The sequence below is a fragment of the Mirounga leonina genome, unplaced genomic scaffold (genome assembly GCF_011800145.1).
Source record: "Mirounga leonina isolate KUSES-001 unplaced genomic scaffold, KU_Mleo_1.0 Mir_104, whole genome shotgun sequence".
In the NCBI taxonomy this organism is placed as follows: Eukaryota; Metazoa; Chordata; class Mammalia; order Carnivora; family Phocidae; genus Mirounga; species Mirounga leonina.
In genome coordinates, this window is record NW_023270231.1 from 3,175,150 (window position 1) to 3,187,061 (window position 11,912).

Here is an 11,912-nt window from a genome sequence, read left to right on the forward strand (position 1 = left end):
AAGACATCTAGAGGCCTTTCCTCAATGCCCAGGCAGAGACCCCTGGCAGACTGAAACTGGATTCTGACCCCGGGTGACATTTCCTGGTTCTTCAATAAATATCTCTAAGATTCCTGGAAGGTCGGGGCGCCTGGGTGGCTCAGTTGGTTAAGCGACTGCCTTCGGCTCAGGTCATGATCCTGGAGTCCCGGGATCGAGTCCCGCATCGGGCTCCCTGCTCAGCGGGGAGTCTGCTTCTCACTCTGACCCTCCCCCTCTCAAGCTCTCTCTCTCTCTCATTCTCTCAAATAAATAAATAAAATCTTAAAAAAAAAAAAAAGATTCCTGGAAAGTCAACTGGAGAACCAAAAAAAAAAAGGAAAAAATAGGGGAAAAAAGAAATGATAAAACAAAGGAACAGGTTTGTGAAACCACATCCTCACTGACACCCCCACACACAAACACATGTTATAAGCTGAATTATATTCCCCAAAATTCATATGTTGAAATCCTAACCCCCAATACCTGAGAATGTGGCCATATTTGGAGAAAGAGGTAATTAAGATAAAATGAGGTTATATGGATGGGCCCTAATTCGTTATGAGTGGTGTCCTTATAAGAAGATAAGTTTAGGTCACACCCATTCACAGAGGGAAAACCTCTGTGAAAACACAGGGAGAAGGTGACCATCTTAAGCCAAGGAAACAGTCCCCAGAAGAAATCAACCCTACTGACACTTTTATCTCAGACTTCTCGTGTCCAGAACTGTGAGAAAATAGATTTCTGTTGTTTAAGTCCCCCAGTCTGTGGCATTTGTTATGACAGTGTTAGCAAATCAGTATACACACACACACACACACACACACACACACACACACACTGAGACCCAAGAGCAAGTCTCTGGACTGCCCCACTCAGTAAAAAGAACCCTGTTTCAAGGGACCCAAGATACATCTGACCGGCAGAAGGGAAAGAATGGCCAAATGTACCAGGTACCTGCAGTGAGGATGGGCCCTTCCATGGAAAGCTCAGTGGTTGGAAGCACTGTGGTGACTTCAAAAAGAAAGGTTGATGTTGCTGGAGGGTATGTCACTGCCACTGTTGTGAGGGCAGTGGTGGTTCTTGTCTGAAGTCGTGTTCTGGTTGTGAGCTCAGGTGTTGTCATCAGAGCAGTGGTGGTAGTTGGGAGACGCGTTGTTGAGTGCCTGGTTGCTGGGGCTGTAACCAATGGAAGATACGTCTGGTACCAAGCAGAGACGGAGGAAAAGGGAAAGCATACAAATATATGTGGGATCTGTCCATTTCTCTCCATTTCTGCTGCCCTCACCTGGTCCACTGACCTGGACCACTGTAATGCCCATGGAAGTTGGGTTTCTTACCTCTACTCTTGGCCTTTCTGATCTGTTCTTCACACATTGGTTACAATAATCTTTTTAAATGACAAATAATTATGTCAGTACCCTGCTTAAAACTTTTTACTGGTCCTCCATGCCCTTGAGATAAAGGACCCAATCCCCAACCTTGGCCCACAAAACTCTATCTGATCTGGCTCTTTCTTTACAATCTCATTTCTCCACTCCACTCTTCTTGCTTTTCCCCAGCCCTCTGACCTTTCTTCATCTCTCTGAACAGTGACCTTACACTGGAGGGACTTCATACCTGTTGCTTCCTAGCCTCTCCCTTCATTAGGCTGACTCCTACTGAGCCCTCTTGTTGCAGCTAAAAGGACACTGCTGCAAGGAGGTCACCCATATTCGGCAATCGCAATTAGGTTTCTTGGTTTTGCACTTTACCTTGGTTTTCATACTTTACCTTCACAGCATTTATTGCATTTCATAACTGCACATTTTATCTGATGATTATGGTTTAACACCTGTTTCTCCCATGAAACTGTAAGCTCCATGAGGGGAAATCTGGTATTTACTTTGTTCTCTGCTACAGATCTAATACCTACCCCAGTGTCGGGCACATAATAGGTTTCCAAAAACATTGCATCAATGAGCAAATGAACAATTGCATCAAAAGTGAGCCCAAACATAAAATTTCAGTCAAGCAAGATGAAGAAGCTCTAGAGCTCTGCTGTACAACATCGTACCTGTAGTTAACAATAATATATTATACACTTGAAAATTTGCTGACTTAGAACTCATCTTAGACGTTTTTTCCACAATAAAATAAAATTAAAATCTAAAAAAAGTGTGCCCAAAGTATGCAACATGGGGTGAGAATATAGTCTCTTTCAGATATTAAAGATAAGTTTATGCCAACACCACTCACCCCTAACATTTGAATTTGGGTTCATCAGCCACTGTTATTCTATATGTGCTACCCTCTCTTAAATATGACAAATTTCAATTAACTCTAACAGATTCCAGTGAGCTTAGAAATGACCCATAGATATTGATTTCAACAAGTATTTTATAAAATAATAGCTGGTTATACAGGCTTGAAAAGAGAAAGCTTGGATTAGCATCATTTAACTTCAATAAAACTTCAATAAATCAGAAAAATACCTCTTTATCACCAAGCCCCGTTTTGAGAAAAATACACTAATGTGTATGAAAGTTCTCTAATGAGAAGCATCCATATAAATTATTCTCAAAGTTTATAGGGTGCCTGGGTGGCTCAGTTGGTTAAGTGACTGCCTTCAGCTCAGATCATGATCCCGGGGTCCTGGGATCAAGCCCCGCATCGGGCTCCCTGCTTGGCGGGAAGCCTGCTTCTCCCTCTCCCACTTGTGTTCCCTCTCTCGCTGTCTCTCTCTCTCTGTCAATTAAATAAATAAATAAATATAAATAATTAATTAATTAATTAATTAATTAATTCTCAAAGTTTAGAGTGCATTGGAGTCACCTGAGAATCTTGTTAAGTATGTGGCTATAAGCATATGACCTTGCCTCCCAAGATGCCTACCCAGTGAGGAACAAAGCACAAGAATCTTCCATCTTTGATGCAGGTTGAACACAGAGCTTACTCTGAGAGGCTCCATTCCAAACAAGCAGGAAAGCTGATTACTGTTAGCATAATTCAACCATAGGCTGCCTTCGATGCAGCTCAAATCTTTAAGAGTTGCACCCTATTCCAATTTCATCAAAAGCAACTAATAGTAACAGAAGGAAAGGCCACCTAAAAACTGTTATGACTGTCTCCAAATCTCACGCCCTTTCCCCTCTGCTGGAAGTCACAAACTATTGGCTGATGGACTGAAGCTGACCCATGGACACATTTTATTTCGTTTACATGGTAGTTCTTTTTTTAATCTTTGCCAACATGCAAAAATCAATGTCATGCCCATAAAAATTGGGAGATCCGAAAGCACTGTACATAAATTTCTGCAAAGTGGCAATCTCCTAGATAAGAATCAGATGCCCTCTGCACATTGACCCTGCAATTCCCTGCTTGTTTTCTCCATGTACCCTCCACTCATTCATTTCTAAGGTCTTCTTGGCCCCCATGGGCATTTGCTCCATCCTGTGGCTCCTCTAGCCATAGAGACACAGCTTAGATTTAATCTGCCCACTCATGCTTAAGCACCTACAGCCTCCCCAACACCACCCACTGAATCCATTCCCCATTAACTGTTGGATCCCTCCTTCCACAGACACAAGCCCCTTCGTGCACGCACCTCTCCTCAATTGCAGGCGAATGTTCTTCTTCACATCATTGAACCAGCCAGGGACCTCTACGCGGCAGCAGTACATACTGCTGTCATCTTCACTGGTGTTGAAGATGGTCAAGGAGACATTGCCTCTCCAGATACTGCCCTGAAGATCATATTTTGGTGACTTCCTGGACAGTACCCTCATCCCATCGGTGTGGAGAAGCTCCTGGCTGCATTTGGATTTGGGACACTCACCCTTGCCCCAGCACATGCTGTTCCTGCTGTGAGCCCAGGATGAGTACTTACAGGGCAAAGTCACCGTCTGACCCAAATACGCTCTCACGGTCTCTGGTACAGGTGAAGCTGTGAGGAAAGATGAGAAAAATAGACTGTGTGGTTCTAAAATCTCTCAAATATGCTACACAGTGTTTGTGTAGAACAATGCTTCCAGGATGATGAAAAGAGTTATAGTGTATATCTTTTTAGCCTAATTCTGATGTGCCCTTGGCTGCTGCTGAGTCCCTAACTCCACACCCTTTTGTCCCCTAACTGGAGACAGTTGACCCACATGAGTGTCTGAACTCGTCTCCACAACAAGACGTTTTGGTTGATTTAAAAACTCTGATCTTGGGGCACCTGGGTGGCTCAGTCAGTTAAGCATCTGCCTTCGGTCAGGTCATGATCCCAGCCCACATCAGGCTCTCTGCTCAGCAGGGAGCCTGCTTCTCCCTCTCCCCTCTGCCCCTCCTCCCTGCTTGTGCTCTCTCTCTCTATCAAATAAATAAATAAAATCTTTTTAAAAAATAAAATAAAAATACCATTCAATAAACAAAAACATTGATCTTGAGTACCATTCAATAAACAAAAAAATTCTCCAATGAAAAGGCCAACTCTTTAATCCAATTCCACTAACTAATATGAGCAGATCCAAAACCAGCACCCTACCCACTGTATCTCAATAAGCAGTGAGCATGTACTACAGACCCAAATGCCTCAAATGGGACTCCCTCCACCCTCCAACCCAGAGAATGCTATGGCAGTAACATAGGCTTTTGAACTACATTCTATTTTCCTTCTCTTCTTTCAGTACTGGATACAGAAATTAGTTGCTCTGGACCATTTATTCATTGTTAGAGAATATGAAGTTAGGTGAAGTATGAAAACATTTTTAGTGTTAGAACTGGAAGGGACCACAGGAATTAGATAGAATGGCAGCTGTGACATACAGAAATGCTGGAAGTTTAGTCTTACCAAATTAGCTGTGTGAGATGGGAGGTATCACTATTTCTAAAATGAAGTAGTCATCTTTGCCAGCTTTGGCTGCTCATCAGAATGACCTGGGAGCTTGTTAAAAATGGAAATCTTATTGTCCAACCCTGAACCAGAATCTCTGAGGCCAAGACCCATGGAAGAAATATGCATAACCAAATTCTCCAAGTCATTCTGATGTCGTTTGCTACTCACAGTGTTTGAGGACCACTAGACAAGCTCTTCTAAGATAACTTCCATCTCTGAGAATCTGTGAAACATTTTCACTGCTGCAAATATCAAGCCCACTGGTTTAACAGAGTATCAGCAATTGTTTTAATTCCCCACCCCCAAAAAATGCTATTGAAGACAGGCTGAAGCTCCAGATCATCAGGACTCCATCCTGCTCCCACTGGGGTACATAGATCCTGCTTATTGTTTTCTCCAATGTAACTTCCTGTGAGACTCTCCATTCACTAATTTTGTGGACCCATTTGGCTCAGTTGTATAAGACATGGCCAGCAGTACCAGGTTCCTCTCTGACTCAGGTGTCAGGAATGTCCACATACCCTCTCTAGAAGAAGGTGAGCACAAACCCTAAGAGTCACCAAATTCAGACCAGCCTGGAGCCTTCCCTGAAATCACAGTTACTTCATTTTGTCGTAGTAGAAATGTTTCAATGATCGTAAATGCTCTGGAAGTCTCTTTTGCCCACCATGAAACAAGGAAAAATAAATAAGAAATTCATTGTCATCACCTTCACCTATATTAGCAACACAGAACATATGCTCCTAAAACTAGTAACTCCTACAATATGAGCTTGTCCTATATTTGGAAAATTAATAACAAATATGTGTAGGAACTATTTCTGCTGGAAATTGGACAGTTTATTTTTCCAGTATCATAGTATAGAAGGAGGCATCCTACTACTCAGGAGGAAAAGACCACATAGGGGCACCCGGGTGGCTCAGTCGTTAAGCGTCTGCCTTGGCTCAGATCATAATCCCAGGGTCCTGGGATCAAGCCCCTCATCGGGCTCCCTAATGGGCGGGAAGCCTACTTCTCCCACTCACACTCCCCCCGCTTGTGTTCCCTTTCTCGCTGTGTTTCTGTCAAATAAATAAATAAAATCTTTAAAAAAAAAAGACCAGATAGAAAAATTGACAGCAGACAAGACAGGCATAGATGAGGAAATGTGAGCAGCCGATAAATTTCACCTGGAAGACAGGCAAAATTTTAGAATGCCAGTGATATTAAGGTTGGCCAGACAGGGACTTAGGAAATGGCATAGACTACTGGAGTATACTGGAATAAAATAGGAGGTTAATTGGTAGAGCCACACTGTGGGACAATCTGGCAGTTTCCATTAATACTGAACATGCGTGTATCCTAGCTAAGTCTTAGCAATTTTGTGTTTTGTTATGCACCCTAGAAAAACACACTTGCAAAGGAAACCTATTTGTAAATGTTTGCTGCAGCTTTCATGTATATGTGAATGAAATGAACAATGTATGCATGGGGAATGGCAAAACTATGGCACACGCATTCCAAGGAATCATGAATGAATCATTCATTCCCTGTAACCATTCCAAGGTTAGTAAAAGTAGAGCAATCTATATCAGTTGACATGAAAACTCCAAGCCTTATTAATGTATGAAAAGGGCAAATTTATAACAATACATAAACATAAAAGCATCTGTTAACATAAATAAAACAGTTTGCTTTTTTCTTTTTTTTTTTTTTTTTTTTGTGGGCACAAACGAATGAAGGTAAATGCATAGAAAAGTGTCTGGTGGGATATACACCTAACTCATTGTACCAGTCACTTCCATGATCAGAGAAAAGGAACCGGGGCTGGAAGTAGTAGTCAAAGGGATTTTAGCTTTATAACGGCTATTATTTTTTCACCAAGAGTGTTTCTGTATCACTGATCTAATTAAAAATTAATATTAAAAAAAGGAAGCAGGCAATTTGGTGCAGCAGAAAAACACTCATTAGGCTTATGTTGTAAACCTCATTCTGCCAGTTACTGCTTTTGTGTTCTTGGAGGAAAGCCACAATAATCCTGCCCTCATTATCATCAAAAGACAAAGGGGATATATAATACTTGCTTCAGAAATAGTTCTGAGGTTCACATGAAATGAAGTATCAAATACCACATGAAATTAATGAAGTACTGGTACAAGAAACCAAGCATTTCAGAATTGAGAAATAGGATGAGAAGCTGTTCCTTACTGTTATAAAAATATCATGGAGTACAGGAATCATTGGCATCAAGTCAATTCCCCTCTTTGGAAATTACCCAGGATGGTAGGTGCAACGAAGGTTCTGGTGCCCGCTGGTTTCCTTCTCCAGTTAGTGACCTCAAGAAAGGTCCTTTACCAACTTGGGTTTCAGTTTCACCATTTACAGAATAAAGGGTTTCATTCCACATCTTTTTTTTTTTTTTAAGATTTTATTTATTATTTATTTGAAAGAGAGAGAGAGCACGCACACAAGCAGGGGGAGGAGGGGCAGAGGGAGAGGGACAAGTAGGCTCCCCCTGACACAGGGCTAGATCCCATGACCCTGGGCTGAAGGCAGTTGCTTAACCAACTGAGCCACCCAGGCGCCCCTTATTCCACATCTTTTAAGAGCATCTCCAGCCGTGATTGATCCTTGGTAATTCTGAGCAGTAGCTCTCTTCTAAATTGGTCATTTTAGAAAAGGCACAAATGAACAGCACCAACAGACCATTCTCCCAGGTGCAGCTTCCTTCAAGTAGGATTAGAGAAGGCCACACAATCAGTGTCCAGCCAGTAGCAGGGAATGTGGACCTAGACTCCAGCAACCTTCAGCATAATAAAACCTCCACACCTCAACGTACTCAGGACAAGATAAGGACCAGTGAAGACACAGATAAAGAAAGTAACAGGGACACCTTCATTCTGTGAACTCCTACAGAGTCTGGGAAGAAAGGCAATTAAATGATCACTTACTACAGGGAGATAAGTTCTCTGATAAATGACTCCATAGGAGATAGGAACTCAGAGCAGAAACACCTAAACCACTCCAAAGGCTCTGGGTGCTCAGGAAAAGCCTCACTTGGGTGGAGACCTGAGAATGCATATAGTTTCAGAGTAAAGAAAGGCAGAAAAAAATCAGCATGATAAAGTTTTGAAGGGTAAAGAGAACACATTTGTTTTCCTTGGAATGTGGGTGTTTTCTCACGCAGCATATTGGAAAGATCATGTGCAAATAACTATGAACTTTTAAAAGTGCTAAGGACATTAGATACTATCTAGTTCTAGAATCATGGATTGTTCAAACTGGTCTTACCAAATCCCTCATTTCATACATAGAAGAGCCAGAGCAATTTCAACAGGTTCCTAATGTTAATGGTTAGTGACCGAGACACAACTGCAGCTCAGTGTAGAGCATTTTGCCCTATGCTGCCAGGATGCAGAAGTCTAAGCTGGCCCAAATTGAGTGTGTACATCTGCATCGTCCAAAACCTGGAAACAATGCGCAGAAAAGAAACCTCACCTTGAAGCCTCATCCCCAGCAAAATAAAACAAACAAAAAGCAAACTATAACTCCTGAAAATCAAGAGGAAAAATAAGAATTATAATAAAAGCACTTGTAGAACAAATTCCCCAGGCTCCGACTATGCTAATAACACCTGCAGATGAAACTTCTTTTCCCCATTTCATCTGACCCCTTATTTTGTGTTTTTTCTTAAATGGTCATTTCTGATATGAACACAAATTATCCCACCCTAAAACTCCAAAACCAGTCACAGGATAAAATAACAAGGAAGGGGAGAGACCCTACAAAGAAGGAAGCCTGGAAGGAAGGAGGAATGAAGCAGGCTTCTGCTCTACTGAGGCCCGATCAGCCATGGGAATCCATCACAGGATGCCAAGCTATCCAGGGACTCCTGCATGGAAGGATTCAGAACACTTACTCAGAGAAAGCCGCCCAAGCTCAATCAGCAGCCAGAGAATAAGAGGCCCTTTGGACATTTTGATGGTTGGCAGGCCCCAGGAGTCTGTCTGTCTGTCCAAAGCCCATTTCTTATACTCCAGTGAATGCTGACAGGGCAGGACCATTTAGTTTCATTTCTCTTTCTGCCTCATAATCTTCCCTTTCCCCCTCCTGAATGGTCTCCCTCAATCTGGGATGTATGATAAAATGTGCTGAGCACTTTTCTCCTGGCCACTAGCCTATGTACAAATATGTGCATGGATAGTGCAGTTGCATCTGTATTCCTTTGTCCATGCATATCAAGGGATTTCCTACTTGTGTGTTAGCATCCATGCATGTGCTTGTGTGTATGTGCATGTGGGAGCTGTGCTCGAGCTACAGTCCTCCTGGCTACTGTGCAGCTCAGAATAAAATGCAATGAACTCTCCTCACTGGCAGCTGTTTACACATAGAATCCTCATAGGGGCCAAAGGAAAGTTAGCCTAGAATTTGCCTCTGCTCCATTTATCTGATTCACCTGGTTCTCCATCACTCAGATCTTTGGTTGCTTTACCCCATGGAAAAAGAAAAGCAGGACTGCAATCAACCATCACATAAGCCAAAATCACCATTAGAGTTTACTAGACAAGGAAAGAAGAATTCAATAGAAGAAGCATACTGTGGCCATTACAGGATGGGCTCAGGTATTAAAGAAACCCAAGTTCAGGACCCAATTCTACCACTTTTTAAGTGAAGCCACTTGATAGAGAAGAGCATAAAAGATAATTCATGAACCAGATTACAAGGCTTGACTCTGTAGATACAATGATCTATCCAAGACCACAGAACCAGTTAGGGAAGGAACCAAATCAACCAGATGTGTTTTCTAAAATAGACTTAGGGGCACCTGGATGATTCAGTCGGTTAGGCAACCAACTCTTGCTCTCAGTTCAGGTCTTGATCTCAGGGTTATGAGTTCAAGCCCCATTCTGGGCTCCATACTGGGCCTGGAGCCTACTTAGAAATTAATTAATTAATTAATTAGACTTAGATCATCATCACTGGTTATTGAATCCTTAGTTATATACCAGGCGCTCTGCTACATGATAAAGATATATTATTTAATTCTCACAACCATAAGAAATAGATAATATTTTTTCCCATTTAACACATGAGGAGACTGAGGCTTAAGGGAGCTACATAAATGACACTGACAGCTAAGAAGGTGTGAAAACAGGACTCAAGCCCAAGTCTCCCTGATCCCAAAGTCCATGCCCCTAATCACTACACCCTCCTTTGACCTGTGATCCTTAGGGTAATACAGACATGAGACCACCCATACCAGTGGCTGGCCAGATCCCACCCAGCCCAGAGAATGAATTTAAGGATTCACAAATGCTCTAGATTTTTAAAAAATCCTCATTTGATTGTAACCCACTAAATGAGCCTCAGACATTCAACATTGCTCATGGTAAAAGTATTGGTGAAAATACAAATATCGGATAAGACTCTGGACTCAGAGAAGCCAGAAAAACAAGGGGAAGGGATGAAAATAGAGGGACTCGGAGAAAACCTTCCCATTGAATACACATTGAATTGTGGAATCCTCTTCCTAGGGAACTGGGGGGTTTAATCTCTGGATAAACTGAATGGCCCTAATAAAAACTTACAGATATTGATATTTAGGTATCCCCCAACAATATCAACACAATTGTCCTTCAATAAAGTTACCAGTGCATAAGCCTCAATCTTATATGCAGCACTCCTAATTAGTTTTTAGTGTGTCACTTTAAATACAAATAGACAACCAAGGGTCTGAGACATGTGGGGAAAGTTTTCAGTATGAAAAAGATGACAACATCCAAGATGACTTTTTCTACTCACATGTATAGCAAATTGATAGGATGACTAGAAGCCCTAGGAGCTGGACAGGCAACGTTTCTCTCCACATGGCCTTTCCTCAAGGCATCTTGGGCTTCCTTACAGTACAGCTGTCTCAAAGTAAATGAATTTCTTACATAGTATTTGACTTTCTCAAAAATGAGTGTTCCAACAGGCTCAGGAAGAACCTGCAAAGGTTATGACCTAAACCTACATGTGATTCAGTATCATTTCTACTGCATTCTGTTGGTCAAAAAGTAAGTTATAAGGCCATCCCAGATTCAAGTAGAGGGAACAATACAAGGGTGTGAATATCAGGAAGTTCATTGGAGGTGAAGGGGAAGCATCTTTGCAGACTAGTTACCACAACAAGCAAACCAGGTTGGAGCAGAAGGGCAAAGGGATAAGGTTTGGGGTGGCAGTGGTAAATGTAACTGGTAGATAGTCTCATGCATTTGGGCATTTTGAAAATAGATTCAATAGGTCTTTGACAGAAAATGGTTGAATCATTGGGATGAATTTTGATAAACACTTGGAAAATTAAGAAAAGGAAAATGAGACAATTATTACAATGATGAAAGATAAAATATTATACAAGAAAGAATATGTAATTATAGTACATCTGCTCAATGTGAAAGATAGTTATACAGTCATGATAATGTAAACTCTGGCTACTAGTTTAACAAAAACTGTGATATGAATACATTGGGAAGATGGGCAGAGAGGAAGTGGAGGAGGAGTGCAAGAAAACCAAACCTTACTCACCCTTAGAGGAGGTCAATAGATGGTGATGAGAGTGATCAATCAAACAATACCAGTATAAGCACATTATTTGTAATATGGAAGGAAAAAAAAAAAAAAACAGAAAAAAAAACTCAGAAGAGTTTACATTTTATGGGAAAGAATAGGAAAGGAATTGACTATTTTTTCAGTTATGCCTTTTAGAATAATTTTACTTTTAAAAAATGCACATATTGAGCACTCCTAGCACCCAGATATTAGTTTCTAAATACCACTCTCCAATAGAAGGAACCAGGGCTCTTTGGGGAAATGGCTGATTCTAGGACTAGGGCAACAAATACTTCAAATGAATCTGGAGCATCTTATACTAGAAAGTATGAAAGTGCTGAATAAATAGATTGATGATAGATAATAGATAGATGATAGATAGATGATAGATGACAGATAGATAGATAGATAGATAGATAGATGATAGATAGATAGATAGATAGATAGATAGATAGATAGATAGATAGAT

The 11,912-nt window shown here is 41.3% G+C and overlaps 1 protein-coding gene across 6 annotated transcripts in view; it reads right to left on the reverse strand.

Annotated features, from left to right (window-relative positions):
- The window catches only part of TIMD4 (T cell immunoglobulin and mucin domain containing 4), a 61,588-nt gene that overhangs the window by 27,791 nt on the left and 21,885 nt on the right, over positions 1-11,912 (reverse strand). For 5 of the 6 annotated variants that reach the window (XR_004680726.1, XM_035013039.1, XM_035013025.1 and 2 more), the window contains exons 1-3: positions 8,775-8,934; positions 3,605-3,943; positions 976-1,197 (exon numbers count right to left, since the gene is read on the reverse strand). Coding sequence is in view for 5 of the 6 variants with exons in the window: in XM_035013039.1 (XP_034868930.1) it covers positions 976-1,197; positions 3,605-3,943; positions 8,775-8,919 (706 nt within the window). In the remaining variant the exon portion in view is untranslated. Of the gene's footprint in view, positions 1-975; positions 1,198-3,604; positions 3,944-8,774; positions 8,935-11,912 lie in introns of those variants that run through there. The other variant, XM_035013057.1, reaches the window with a different exon arrangement.